The sequence below is a fragment of the Prinia subflava genome, chromosome 7 (assembly GCF_021018805.1).
Source record: "Prinia subflava isolate CZ2003 ecotype Zambia chromosome 7, Cam_Psub_1.2, whole genome shotgun sequence".
Lineage (NCBI taxonomy): Eukaryota > Metazoa > Chordata > Aves > Passeriformes > Cisticolidae > Prinia > Prinia subflava.
Window position 1 is genome coordinate 2,796,064 of NC_086253.1, and position 15,424 is coordinate 2,811,487.

Consider the following 15,424-nt stretch of genomic DNA (forward strand, 5'->3'; position numbering starts at 1 on the left):
CTCCAGGGAGGGACCCTTAGAGGTCTGAAAGTGGAAAAAAAACCTGGAAACCTTGGCACAGGGTGGCTGAAGTTTTTTGGGAAACCTCTAGGGCAACTCCCAGTCCCAGCTACAATCCCTGTCCTGCGAAAAGATTGTAAAAGTCAGTTTATTGAGGGGGACGGTTTTCAATTTCTGAGTGGCAAAAGAAATTTCCCAGCGGGAACTGGCACACAGAGATGGCAAAATCCTTCATGTAATTTGGAACCAAACTTGACTTTTCCATTTTTTTCCCCTCATTTTTGCCCATGGGCAGGGAAGTGCAGGGTGCAGCTGCCACTGTGCAGAGGGGAGGGACACAGGGAGAGCCTGGATCATTCTGAGTCCCCTCGCTGACCATGGGAAATTCAGCAGGAATAGAAGGATGGGAAAAGTGCAATATCCCTTGAAATATCCTCCCAGCTGACAGCAATTGCTGCCTCAGGGATTTCTCAGCTCAGAGATTATACAAACGTTTTCAGCTTCCCTTGATGGGTTTATCTGTCACCAGGGCACCTAATTTCTGTTCTAACCCCCACAGACAGATGCAATATTAGTGGTGATAATTTCCACCCTTCAAAAATGAGCCAGGTGAAGAATTACCTCGCTGGGTTCATTTGGATAATTGGGCTTGATGTCACTTAGTTCTTGTACCGTGAGAGGCAGTGAACACTCATTCACTGCTTGTCTTCCCCCCAGCACTCCTGGTTTTATGGACCTCAATTCTCAGTCCTCAGAGTGCTACTTGATTTAAATGTTCCTTGGATGGAAACCATCCTGTAACTTTGGCCCTTTCTAAGTCTGTTCTACCCTTTTTGAACTGAATAATCACAAAAGCAAACAGGAGTCAAATTACACATATTCAGAAGTGCCTTTTCAAGGTAATTCTCAATCTCTTCCATTCTCCCTTTCTTCCCCCAAATTCCCCGAAGTAATTTTCACCTCTGACTGCTATCAAATATTGATCCAGTGCTTTCATGTTAGATCTCCTCTTGATTTTCCCTTTTGCCTCTTCCTTTCCAGTCTCAGATATGCATCATATAGATAAGAAACCCAGAATGGTTTGGGTTGGAGGGGATCATAAAGCCCATCCCATCCCACCCCCTGCCATGGGCAGGGACACCTTCCACTGTCCCAGGTTGCTCCAAGCCCTGTCCAGCCTGGCCTTGGGCACTTCCAGGGATCCAGGGGCAGCCACAGCTTCTCTGGGTACCCTGTGCCAGGGCCCCCTCACCCTCACAGGGAAGGATTTTTTCCTAGTATCCCATCTAAACCTGCTCTCTAGATGTAGCTGGTGCAATCCCTTTATGTCTGTGTGTCAAGAAACAGAAGAGTGTGTCCTCTTCTGACTTGCTTTTATAATTAATTCTTCCAAGTGGGACAGATTATCCTCGTGAAATGGCAAAAAAGTCTTAGAAAAATAAGCAAGAGTGGATAATTTTCATGTTTTTCTTCCTCCCTTCTTCACCCCCTATAACCCTTGTTGTAAAAATGAGACACAGCAACAATTCACAGCAACGTTTTAGACAGGTTTGTGCATGTATTTGGTACAAACAAACAAAAATATGTGCATTCTGATTCATAGAGCTTACATCAATCTGGCAGAACCCGAAACACAAAACAGAAATACTCCGGCTAATAAATACATCTGGGGATGAAAAATAAAAATCTATACATAAAAAAATTCCAATGTTCTGCTAAAGAAAATGTACACTTATATACACACTGTAAACAATAGTAATGCAACCCAGCTGCAGCCCAGCTCAGGCTGACAGGGACCTGCCTGCCCTCATGGACTTGGGAGAGTCCAGTGACACAAAAATTCCTTTTTCCACCCTCAGCTCTTAGTTCCTTGAAGCAGCAAGGTCTGACAATGCAATTGTGACATGGAGCCAGTGCAGTGAGGCGGGATCTGACGGATAACTGAGGTGCAGGGGCGTTGGGAAATGGCCTGCCTGGAAAAACTGCTGGAACAGGGCCATTCCCTCACACCCTCGTGGATCCAGGGAAATCTGTGGGATCGGGATGAATTTACCTCCTGAAAGTCAGAGCCTGTTTTTCCAAACTTGGGAGACCTTGGAAATTGAGGGATTCATGGAGAAATGCTCAATTCCAGACTCTCAGGTCATATTTCACACAAGATTTTCTTTCCTCCCTGCCAGCAAAGGGCCCTGTCTCCTCTAAAGGAAGCTCTGCATGAGCAGCCTCAGAGTCCAGTCCTGGCACTGCTTCTGATGCAAGATGCCAAATGAAAGCAGGATGAAAACCAAGCATTTTGCCTGAATGCAGCACAGCAGAGCTCAAGGCTTTCCTACAGCACCTTCCAGAGCATCTCTTGGGGCCAGATCAAATACAGTGAGGAACTGAGCCAGAATCTGGGCATTTATGTGTGTGTGTGTAAAGTGTGTGCTTAAACAGACTTTATTTTCTCCCCTCTAGGTCTGTAAAGACTTGGGATGGAGAGGCAGCAAACCTCCAGACTAATCCATTTTTCCTTCTCGAAAAGCTTTCAAGGGGCTGGAGGCTGTAAATATAAATATTTCAATACTGGAAAAAAGAAATATATAGAAAGATCAGGGAGTAGTGTAAGCAGTAATACCAGCTCATTTATGGGAATGCACTGCTTGCCAGCATTTGCTAAATCTTCATTTATAGAGGGATGTTTGCCCATTTGTAGGAGAATGCCTGGCATTTTGGGAGTGACACATTTCCATAAACACAGTGAAAGGTGTCTGTCTGTCTGTCTGGTCACGGATGCACCCATGGACTGTCCTCTCCCTGGTCCCTTCTCTGCCACATCCCCAGTGCCTCCCATCAGGATCCCAAAAACACCCAGGAAACCAACGGCAGCTGCAGTCTTCACACTACAAAATGACTTTTTGTGTCACCCCATCATCACTGTAAGGTCTCACTTCCCTTCAGAGCCAAATAAACAGGGGGAAAAAAAAAGTATTTCCCCACAGAAGTTCCCATGGGGTGTTGGGAAGTTCCCTGCTTTGGTAGGGCAGAGCTGGCAGCCTCAGGCTGGTTTTGCAGATGCTGGAGAACATGCAGGTGGTTGTGAGTCTGAGTTCAGTGTGAGGGCTGGGATTTGCTGCTGGGAGGAAGATATCTGGACAAAATCTGCTGGTATTAGTGCAACAATTGGTCCAGTTTGTCCTGCATCAAGTAAAGTGTGTTGAGACAGGGCCAACTCCAGATATCTTGTCTCAATATGCACTGCACAAAAGAGTAAAAAAATAAAAAAAGTCCATCTTCCCTCCTGTTTTGTTTTCCTTTAATCAGGAACATCAACAAATCAGAACATCAGAAAGAAAAGTGACATTCTCCTTGCTGTGCCTGGGAGCCTTTCATCTCTCTTCCTTTGGCAGCCACCCTTAGGGGGATGAGCTGGATGTGCTGCAGGCACTTCCATGAAAGGCTCCTCGTGGTTTCGAGGGGCAGTGCTGATGTGGAGCAGTTTCCACCCAGGACACGTTCAGTGCCATCTTTCCACCCCTCAGGATTTCACTTTCCTGTTCTTTAGTTCCCTGGCTTGAGGCATTTCACCTCAGATCCATCATCTGCCTCCATCTCACGTGTCTCCTGCTCATGGCTTAACCTGATAGTCGCTCTTTGGGGCTCTGTCTGAAATTTGATTAAACCACTCTGGATTTTCAAACCAGTGCCTGCAATCCATGGCCAGGTGGAGTTTGGGTGACCATTTCCTGAGCTGCCAGGTCAAGGTGGGCTGGCCATGGCTTCAGCTCCTTGAGTTTCCTGGAGGAGGCCGTGGTGCCCTCCTGAGGGGTGCTCACACTCTGGGACTGTGAGCAGCGAAAAAACCCCACTTTAATTGTCATTACTTTTGATACAACCAAGGCCATTGTTGGCAGCCACCAAAAGTTTGATGTGTCAAGCATGAGGGAAGTCCCTTGGGAGAAGGATCATGAGTGTGACCCTGACTGGGGAGAAGATCCCTCTGCTTGAGGGAGCTCCAGCTGCACCTCAGCTCCCCTTTGGACTCTGTGGGCAGTAGAAATGCAAACTTCCAAACTCACCATCCTACCTTTACTGAGCCACAGCACAGGCTGGCTGAGGACCCACACTACAGAATCACAGAACCATTAAGGCTGGAAAAGACCTCTTGGATCATGGAATCCAACCATTAACCCAGCACCACCCCATTCACCATTAAACCATCTCCTCAGGTGCCACATTCGCATGACTTCTGAACACTTCCAGGGATGGTGACTCCACCACTGCCCTGGGAAGCCTGGTCCAGTGCCTGACCACCTTTTGAGCGAAGAAATTCTTCCTAACATCCAGTCTAAATCTTCCCTAGCACAACTTGAGACCATTTCCTGTTGTCCCTAGTGAAGCCCCATGAATGCATTTTTATCCTGCGATTTTTGAGAAAAACTACGAGAGCAAAGAAGAGGACAGGGAAGTTTGGGGACAACTGACACCAAAAGGAGCTGGTTTCTCTGTGTCACAGGTGGATGTTCACTGAAGCAAGGTGGGTTGCAAAGGTTTCACTGGAAAGTGAAATGCGAAATGCTTCACAGGATGGACTTAGAGGAGAGAGACCTGCACACCCCTTGGCAACAGGGCACACATCTGGAATACTCCTCTGGCCTAAAACCAGGTGATGTGGAAGGGCCAACACTGTGGCCACTGCAGAGATGATGACTGAGAGCCGGGATCCCTCCACCTTGCTTGGGAATACCCCACTCTGCTCTCCCTCCAAAGCCAAGCCCTTGTCTGGATGTCCTGTTCAGGACCTACAAGCTCCCAACCCACCCACGTGAAGGATCAGCTGCCAGCTACTGCTTGGCAGTGTCCTTCCTGGATGCTGCCTCTGGATGGAGACATGACCACGTGTACTAAGGCAGGTTGGCAACTTTGGGGAATCAATCTTTCCATTAGATTTCACTGTGGTGTTTTTAAGGCAAAGGAGACATCCTGGTTTCCTTTAATTGCACAGCTTCCAAAGCCAAAGACAACCATCCACCAGAGGAGACAGCTCTTGCCCTAAGGTTGTATCCACACCTTCTCCTCCTGCTGTGGCTTGTTAGAATGGGATATGCCATTGGCTCGAATCTGAGGAACCCATAATCCCACAGAAGGGGCTGAGCTCCGCGTGGGGGATGCTTGGATAACCTTTAGGCAACTGCATTTAATACCTGATTGCTGCTTCCAGCCTGCCTGACAGACCACAGGTGGTATCCCTCCATGTTTCTGCTGGATACCTCTAAAGAAACCATCGACAGCTGCCCCAGAGGCTTCAAATATCTGTTTCTCTCAGCCCACAGCAGTCTGTTAAGTCATGGGTTTGGTAGTCGATGGTTTCCGTGAAATCGTGAGGGATCCCGATCGAGACAGACTCCACCTCTGTCTTGTAGGTGGCTGTCACCCCCCCTTTGCTGGAGCCACCCCGTATTTTGTTAGAAAGGCTGTTCATCTTCTCCTTCAGCTGGGTGGATGCTGGTTTCTGGAAAGGCGTGAGCATTTTCCAGCCCTTGAAGCTGAGCGTTCGCCTCTTACTGGCTCTCTCCTGGAAGGAGGAGTTAAATATGAAGGAGCTGTTCAGGGTGTTAATCCGGGGCCGTAGGTCTGTCTCTGAGTCCTGCACCGAGCTGTTGATGGAGGCTCCTCTCCAGTGGTGGTCGTAGACCCTCCAGATGGGCCGGCGCCGCCGGTGGCACTGGCACTTGAGCAGCCGGATGAACGCGCGCTTGAACTCCTTGCTGGAGCACGGGTAGATGATGGGGTTCACGCAGCTGTTGAAGTACCCCAGCCAGAAGATGATCTTGAAGACGATTTCGGAGGGCTTCAGAGAGGGGAAGAAAGAACCTTGGGAGAGATGGGAAGGAATATGGTTAGAGTAAGGTGATAGGGGTGGTGTGGAGACATTTGAACCCCTCAGGGGAATCCCCAGGGCTTCACCCTGGACGAATACACCAGAGATTCTCCCCACCTGGGCTGAAAGAAAAGATTTCCCCCATGGTGCCTGGCAACATGATGTGATCTACTGTCACAGATGACACGAAAAGAACCACACGAGGACACGCAGGTGTGCAGAGCAGGAAAATGGCCGAGTTTATTACAAAACTCAATTTTGTACATTTCTAATGGGGCCTGTGGATTGGAGGATGGAATTCCACCTCTCAAACCGTATTGGTCAAGCCAACTGTCAATCAACTTTCTCTTCCTACCTAAAAATATGTAAACAGTGAAAGACAGCAAAATATGGCCATTGTTTATAGTGCAAACTGTGAGAAAGTAAGAATTCTGACTCCAATATAAAGAACATTACAGAAGGCTTGGAAAAGTCTTCAAAACCAGTGACAATCGACTTCATCTTTTCTTTGCCCATATGTCCCTAATTCCCATGGTTTCCCCTTTCCCTGTTTCCCCACTGGTTGTGGTATCCCTGGTGGCCTGCCCCGTGTCCCCTGTAGGGCACTGCCCTTTGCCCTGCCCTTGTAACTCTCCTTGCTCTCAGACCGCTGGTTCCTGATCCCACACTTAACCCTGGGCACAATTTTGATCCTGGTTTTTTGTCCCTGATCCCTTCAGCGTGGTGAATAAACCCTGTCTGGAATTCATCACACAGAAGGCCCTTCCTGTCTCTGCTGCGCTCTCTGTGGGGTGTGTGTGTGTGCACACTGGAAATGGCTGCTCCTGTGGCCTACCCCAGCGGCTTCTGAAGGAGACACTTCGAGAAGGTTCCAGCATTTCTCCATCCTGCCTCGCTGCTGCAGGGTGCTGTCAATCCAGTCTGGAAGAGGTGAGATGTGTAGAAAAGGCTGATGGTGTGGGGGTGGTGGTGAGACCCTGGACCTTGTTTCTTAGATAAATTGTGTCTCCTCACTCCTGGAACTGTCCCAGGCCAGCTTGGATGGGATGTGGAGCAACCCGGGATAGTGGAATGTGACTTTCAGGTAATTTACTGCCTACAGACTTACAGAATTCAGCATAAAAGTATGGCCACAGCCCTGTCAGCTGCACTGAGAGAAGAGCAACACCCCTTCACCTCCTCCTCTTGTGTATTTTGGGTCATCAGTGTCACACCCCCTTTGTTCAGATTCTGTGGTGATGCTGAGGGCGCTGTTAAAGTGGGCTCAGATAATATCCACTGCCCCAAAGCTTGCCCGTGATACTTTAAAACACTTTTGTCCATCCAGTCCCTCCTTAGGGTTTTGCAGTTTCCCAGTGGCTTTCTTGGTGAAAAAGCTGGAGAGATTTTTTTTTTGAGCCAGAAGATGTCAGTGTTGCTCCCACATGGCCTCAGAACAGCATTCCCCACTTGGATCTGAAATAACTTTCTGACTCAGCCTTAATTTCTTTTAATTTTAGCTCCAGATGACAAATCATGCCACCATGTGACTGAGTGTTAATTTGTATTTTAGTAAATAACATTAGCTCCAGATATCATTATTATTTTCCCCTGCGCTCCTAAGCCTGGTGTCAAAACAGTAAAACAGGTGCCAGGAGCCAGAAATCCCTGACTGAAACTACCTAAAATCTCCTTAGGCTGTTTGCTGAAGGAAAACCACCCTTCAGGAAACTCAGAGAACTGGTTCCAGCAAAACTTTCGTACGCCTATCCCTAAAAAGTGGAGAAATTTCAGCCAGACTCAACATTAGGTACGTGGGCAGCTCCATCACGGGCGTGTGGGAGAAGGCAGACAGATCCCAGCATTTTATGGTGGCTGGGCAGGCAAAGCAGCTTGAATTTCTGCTGAAGGCCCACCCAAGGCAGGCAGGAGCTCAGGCTGGCTGCCAGTGGTGCTGAGGGGGGCATGGAATAAGCACAGTGAGCACGACTGACATCTCTGTGCTGGGGAGACTCAGGGCCTTCCTGGAAATGAGGACATTTGCAGCTTAATGGGCAGCTGCTGGTGGTGCAGCCAGTGGCTGTGAATGGAGCAGTGATCATGGAATCATGGAATGGGTTTGGGTTGGAAGGGACCTGAAAGGTCATCTCGTCCCAAACCCCTTGCCATGGGCAGGGACACCTCCCACTGTCCCAAGTGGCTCCAAGCCCTCTCCAACCCAGCCTTGGACACTTCCAGGGATCCAGGGGCTTCCACAGCTTCTCTGGGCACCCTGTGCCAGGGTCTCCTCACCCTCACAGGGAACAATTCCTTCCCAATATCCTATGTAACCCTGACCTCTGTCAGTCTGAATCCGTTCCCCCTTGTCCTGTCACTCCATGCCCTCACCAGATATTGTCTCTCCATCTTCCCTGTCAGCCCTGTTAACGCAGGGGTCAGTTTTAGATTAAAGGAGTTTATTCTCCTGGGGACAGTGCTGAGATTTACAGGTTGGCTCTTGGCTGCTGGAATCACCAGTTTTGATTTTAACCCCATCAGAAACACCTCCCCAGGTGACAGCCAGGAGCTTTGAACCACCTCAGTGGTGCTGGGGTCATCCCCCTTTCTCACAGTGCCCCCAGCCCACCCCCCTGGATCTACAGAAACCATGGATGTGTCAGGAAATGGGACCTAGGAAGATGAAAGACTTCATCCAACCTGCAGTCCTGCTTGTTCCCTTGTCAGGGAGAGGTTTCTTGCCTCAGTTTCCCCACAGAGAAAGGGTTAATTACCCTGAACTCTTCACAGTGTTGCTGTGAACCCTGTTTGCAGCGTGCTCTGGGTTCTCAGAGGAGCTGCAGCTCTGAAGCATTTTTTAGCTTCAAGAGAGAGCAAAAGAAAACAAAAAACTATGGTAACAAAGCAAATAAAAGAAGGGTCTCTTTTTAAATTCGACTGGTAATTACTGCTTGAGCCAGGCTACTTAAGAGATTGGTGCTTGCCTAAACAGCCTGATGGTTGCTAAAATAATAACTTCTATCTGGTGTTTAGCAGTCCAGGGCACAATGCAGTTTCTGAACTACATGCTTTGTCTTTTGCATCCAGATAGAAAACACAAATTGAAAAGGAAAAGAAGCTATGAATTCTCTGAATTTCCACTCTGGCTGTTTTTCACCCAGAGAGAACCTTGTGTACACACGAAGACAAGGGGCCCATTACCATCCTCATTACCATGCAAATAAGCGTGCCCCTTGGAAGGGACGTGTCCTGAGTGCAGCCACGGTTTCCTCATTTCCTCGCCCTGGGAGGAACAGAACTGGGCAGGGAGTCCCCAGAACAGCTCCTCTGCACATGCTGGAGCATCAGAATCTCCTGATGGGCACTGGGAGGCTGCACATAAGAGGATTTGAGAGGTCTTTTTTAGGGAATGTGTAAAAAATTGAATCAGTCAGGTTTTGCTTTCATATATTCGAATATGCAAGAACACTTTGAGCGTTTTTGGGCTAGGCTTTGTAACCTTTCCTATATAAATAACTGAAAGTCATTATTGAGCAAAAGACACTTGAAAAGCTCTGTGAGGGACACAGAAAGATGTATCCAAGGTGCAGAAATACAGAATGTGAGTAAAAGATCAGGAATAGCAGCACAGAGTGATGCACCAGCACTTCAGTCTGTTATCTCGGTGTAAGGGCAGTTTTTGGTGATCTGGGCCCAAGAGCATCAAGGCCAGTACAGGGCAACGTCAAAGAACAGGAAACAATTTCTGTAGGATCTGTGTCACAGTCCAGCAGGAAACCTGGTCTTGTTTGAAGAGGAGCTTCTGCTGTGCACTCCAAATCAGCCCTCTGGGCACCTCTCCTGGGCATCCAGCTCAACCCCTCATGGGGTGAGGAGAGAGTGATATCCACCTTAGGGACATCCATCAGAATTTAAAATACTAATGCTGAGGTCTCAACACTCTGTTTGGGGACTTTATTCCTTCCATCATTTTATAAAAGATCATCCCACATCTTGCAAAATCTGAATCTGACAGAGCTGGGCCAGGGCAACGGCTGTATGTCCTGTTGTAACCCTAAGTAATTATCTTCAGGACCATTCAGAAATTAAGAAAGCTGCAGATGAGCTTAGAAAAAGCCTGTTTGCACCTTGCAAAGTGACTGAAGTTAAAGACTAAACATCATCTGAAGACTGAACTTCAATTTTTTGGTGATGCAAAAATCGTGCCAACAAAGTATGTGCTCATACTTTCTTTTTTCTTTTTAATTTATTACTTGTTAATGTCACCCTGCTCATATTTTGGGAAAACCAGGCAGGTAGAAATATGGAGCCATGGGCATGCTTCCCAAAACGGTGACGTTCTGTGGTGGGTGGCAGTGGATGCAATCTGCCCTCCATGTATCCGAACACATATCCCTTTTTTTTTTTTAGGTTGTTGGAGCTAACACAATCTCATGATCTTTCCTTGCCTGCCCTTCTCCACCCTGCCCTCCCCATGACTCATGGAAGGTGATATCACTTGGATTGTTTGGAGAGTTGCTGGTCCCAGTGTTCAGCGCTCCAAAAAGGCAAAACAAGGGAAAAAAAAAGGACAAATGCACCAATGCAAATGGAGCCAGTCCAATCTAAATTCTGGCCCTAGCTCCCAGTGTACAGCCAGAATTCATGAGCAGGCTTAGTTGGCAAGGGCATCTTTGCTCTAAAAGGTCCCTGCTTTGCAGCATGTCCTGGACAGTCCATGGTGCAGGAATGCTGCAGACGTGGGAGCAGGTGGGCAAAACAAAGGGACAAAGTCATGTCCCAGTGCTGCCCCAACCTGGAAATGCAAGGACCAGCAGGACTGTTCAACACTGATAAAGGTGTTGCTGTCGCTTGGTGTGGGCTTTGGATCAGGAATAGGCTTGCAAAAAAGTGACTTTTGGAGAGTTGGATCTTACAGGTGTCATCACAGGAGAGGAAAGGGGAAACCTTCCACAGGAGGTGGCAGGTGAACAGCTAAGAGGGGGACAAAGTTCATCTCACAGCAGTCTGCTCAGCTGTGGATGTCCCTGCAAGCAAGAGGTAACAATTGATTGGCCAAACTCATGGAAAATTAAAACAAAAACCAAAACAACCCAACAACAAAAAAACAACAACATGTGAACAACTCTGGTTTTGAGTTAGGAAGCTCCAGAAATCCGTATGTGGGATTAGGACTGTGGTGGGGACAGGTGTGCCATCACCTGAGCTTCTCCTGGATGTGGCCTCAAAGGTTCAGGAGGGGATTGAGGACTGCCTCGGGAGGTATCAGAGCAGCAAGTCAAAAGAATTACAACTGGTAGGGAAAAAACTGCTCACTGTGGGTCCTCCTGGCCAAAGGCAGACAGAGAATCATGGAGTGATTTGGGTTGGGAGGGATCATAAAGCCCATTTCATTCCACACCTCCCACTATCCCAGGGTGCTCCAAGCCCTGTCCAGCCTGGCCTTGGGCACTTCCAGGGATTCAGGGGCAGCCACACCTTCTATGGGCAGCCTGTGCCAGGGCCTGCCCACCCTCATATTCAAAAACCTTTTCCTTGTATCCAACCTAAATTGACCCTCACTGTCTTCCTTCTTTTTTTCTGACTCTCACAAAGTAAATCAATTAAATAAATAATCATGAGCTGCCCCTTTCTGCTCAATACCCAGCTTGTGTCTTTCCTTGCCAGCTCCTTCCCAGGGCCCTTGATGCAGCTGCTGAGCTGTGGGAGAACGGGCTGGATTTCAGCAAGGACTTCTCCCAGTGTGTGGGACTCAGATTCCGACGGGTCTTTCCTGACCTTCCCCTCTGTTCTCTATCAACCACCTCCACTGGGTATTTGTAGGCACACCAGGGTCCCTAGAGGGTTAACACCTCCTTGGTGTGTCTTGGAGTGATCAGGGAGTTCACTGCCCTCCTAGGATGGATCCAAGAGCTGCTTGGCCTGGGGAGGAGGACAGCATGTTCACAGCCACTCAAGCGTTTTCCCTGGAGGACGATGGCATTGGGATATCGGGTGGAATTCCTCAGGCCTGTCAGCCCTCCAGCCAACCCCATAAACAATGTCACAGATAAGCAGCAGCTTCCCAATGAGAGCCCCAACGGGCTGCCTGCGTGTCTCTCTGCTGCCTGTGTGGCCAACTCCTGTCCCTGGTCTGGCCCAAAGGGAAGCAGGGAGAAGCCACCTCTCCCCTGACCACTGCTGACCTTCTAGGCAGTGTTTTGTCCCAGGTCATGGTTGGAGGGATACTCCTGGAGAGCCCCTGGCCCTGCCAAAGCCCGTGGTGGGGTGTGCAAACCTGGTGTGTGGGTCCTGGTGGGGAGAGAGGGAAGCTTTAGGTGTGATGGAGATCAGGGAAACTTTTGTCTGGCAGTGGTGGGGAGATTGCAAAGGGAGGAGACACCGGTCAAGGAATGTCAAAACACCAACACTCTCGAGCAGGGTCTCAGATTTGAGCTCTGAGGGTGGTTTGTGTGTCAGCAAGAGAAGGATACTGAATCAGAGGCTTGTTCTGGTCATTCACTGTCAAATTCACGGCCTCCAAATCTGTCTCCCAACATTTAGGAGTATGGTCCTAGTGATGTCCCCAAAACTTTTCTCTAAGGTGCTGCACATCAGTAGGAGCTTGAACACAATTGCCCTTTACTCCCCTCAAATACTGGAGATCTTGTCAGAGTAACCCAGGGAATTTGGACCCCTGGTGGAAGTCATTGATGTGAGGATATTTATGAGACATCAAATTACCTGAAAAGTGTGGCTCTTGTGTGAATCACCTGAGGGAGTTGAGGCACCTGAGCAGGCTCCTCTTACAGGCAGTGGTTTAGAGGGCAGGTTTTGTGGTGAGAGTGATCCACCTCATCCTGAGTGTAACTCACCGGGCAGATGGATCACACCAGGTTTCAGGTGACTGGACTCAGACTCCTGGCTCATGGGCAACCACATCACGGGCATCCAAGGTTATCCTGATGGATTTCACCCTGAATCTCATGATCATCTGGTGGTCTGGTGCTCTCTGAGAAGTTGCCAAAGCTTCCCATGCCCCAGTTTCTCCCCTGTGCAGGATAGGATTTTGATCGCGGGAAGAATTTCACCAGTGGAAGGTGAAGTGAAAAGCCACACAGGTTCACCTACACTGTTCCCTGACAGAAACTTCACAAGCAATTTCAAGAATTGTGAATAGTGCTAGTTTGCTTAGCGTGGTCCAGCCAGAGCCCTCCAGATGAATTTGTTCCATGGAACAATCCAGAGCCCCTCCTCAAAAGAACATAAAGAATTGACTTTGCATCCCCCCCAACACTGCCCCAGCAGATTCTGCTCCCTTAACCACCTCCAGATGCCCTGGTGCCACATCACAGTGCAGGGAATGCATGGAATCTGCTCCACACTGCAGATCAAGGCTGGTGGGCTGCCCCACAGCACCCCCTGCTCTCCAGAGATCCTCAACTTCACAAGACAGGAATTGTGTGGTTGGACCATGGGGCACAAGACAGGCTTTGGGCAAGATCCTATGAAGTATTCACTCTGCTCTCCTCTTGCTCTGCAGCTCTTGATCATAAACTGGTTTTGTTTTTCCCTCTTTTTTTTTCCTTTTTTTGATAGTATAGCTGCTTTTATTTAGTTTGATTCCTGAGCAAGTTGTAGCTAAACTTGTAATTTGCTGGATATTATTGGGAATGTGCTTTTGTGATATGATTAGAGACAGGTGAGGGAGCCCAAAGAAGTTTCAATCATACAATTAGGGAATTGTCTGGATTGGAAGGGACCTGAAAGATCATTTAAGTTCCATTCCCTGCCATTAGCAGGGGCACCTTCCACTATCCCAGGCTGCTCCAAACCCTGTCCAACCTGGCCTTGGACACTGCCAGGGATGGAGCATCCAGAGCTTCTCTGGGCAACCTCTGCCAAGGCCTCACCACCCTCAGAGGGAAGAATTTTTTTTTTTTAATACCTAAGTTAAACCTACTTTCTTTCAATGTGAGTCCATCTCCCTTTTCCTGTCACTCCATCATTTTGTAAATTGTCTCTTTCCATCATTCTCACAGGCTCCCTTCAGGTGCTGGAAGGCCACAATTAGGTCACTCCAAAGCCTTCTCTTTTCCAGGCTAAATAACCCAAATCCTCTAATATCCCATCTTGGGAGAGCACTGACCCTTCATCTGGGGTCAGAAAGCTGAAATCATCATCAGCAAACCCCCAGAAGGTCATTTCATCCATTGCATCCTCCTTCCAAAAGCCTGGATGTCCCATGCACAAAACCCTCTTGCCCTGCAAGGAATACACCACATCCCATCTTTTATGAGGCATCTCTAAAGAAGAAAGTCATCTTTTAAACAAAGGAATAACTCGGGAACTGTGTCCTGCTGCTGCAGAGGTGTTGATACCAAGGCCTGTAAGGAGAAGCTGTACCTGCAGCACACAGTGGGTACCACCAAAAGAAGCCCTGAGTGGTGCATCTTGTCTGGATTTCTCCAAGGTTTTCCACACGGTTTTCCACAGTCTCCTGGAGAAACTGATGCACTTTGGTCTGGAAAAGTGATCTGTGAGGTGGGTGGGGAACTGCTGACAGGGCACACCCAGGGAAGGGTGGTAAAAAGCTTATTCCCAAACAGGCAACCTCTCACCAGTGGCATCGATATCGCTCCCAACACTGCTCAGTATCTCTGGATGATGGGATCAGGTGCATCCTGATGGATTTTCTTGATGACACCAAACAGAGTCAGGAAGTGGATGCCTCAGGAGAGGGGGCCACCCTGCAGGAAAATCTGCATCAACATGAGCATCACCAGCAGAGATGGAGAAGGAATTGTGCCACTCTACTCTTTGTGCTCAGTTTTGGTCCCTGCCAGGCAAAAGAGATGTGGGCAGGCTGGAGAAGGTCCAGAGAGTGGCCAGGAAGATGATCCAAGCATGGGGCAGCTGCCATGAGAGGAAAAGCTGAGAGAATTGCTAAGTTCTTGGGAAAAGAAGGCTGAGGGGGGTGGTTTATCACTGTGTAGTTACAAAGAAATTGTGGCTCTCTTTTTACAAGGAGTCACCTGGAAAAGATGAGGGGTTGTGGGTACATGAGGATATTATTCCTGGGGATATTCCTATTGCACACCATTTTCCCCCATGACAACAATCTGCCATCAGAATAATTTACCCAGGGAAGTGGTGGATTCCACTTTTAAGATTCAGCTGGACATGATGCTGGCCCATCTTGTGCAGATTGTGCTTCTGCCAAGAATAGTTAGACCAGATGGTCCTTCAAGTTCCTTCTAACCTCAGTTTATTGAGGTGTTCTGTGATTCCATGAGTTTTTCCTGCTTCTTGATTTTTAACAGCTCTGTGGACTCTACTTAGGCAGGACTAGGCAGAAGAAAGGGAGAGAAATTCTGAAACCAGACCTAGGCTTGGATACTGCAAACCAAACTCTGTAACAAATCTTTTAAATGGTTAAGGCAATGCTTTCATGACAGCATCAAAGAATGGTTTGGGTTGGAAGGGACCTTGAAGACCATCTAATTCCAACCCATACCATTAATTCACTTCAGCAGTGCCCTGGAATGGCCTTTTTAGCTGCTTGGTTCATCCTCCAAGAAGGCAGCCTAGGCAGCAGATTCAGGACAC

At 48.4% G+C, this 15,424-nt stretch overlaps 1 protein-coding gene across 1 annotated transcript in view; it reads right to left on the bottom strand.

The window, feature by feature from the left end:
- Positions 1 to 1,326: 1,326 nt before the first annotated feature.
- Positions 1,327 to 15,424, bottom strand: part of ADRA1D (adrenoceptor alpha 1D) — a 39,000-nt gene continuing 24,902 nt past the window's right edge. The window contains exon 2 of the mRNA XM_063401388.1: positions 1,327 to 5,853. Within this exon, the coding sequence (XP_063257458.1) occupies positions 5,285 to 5,853 (569 nt within the window). The 3' untranslated portion in view covers positions 1,327 to 5,284. The remainder of the gene's footprint in view (positions 5,854 to 15,424) is intronic.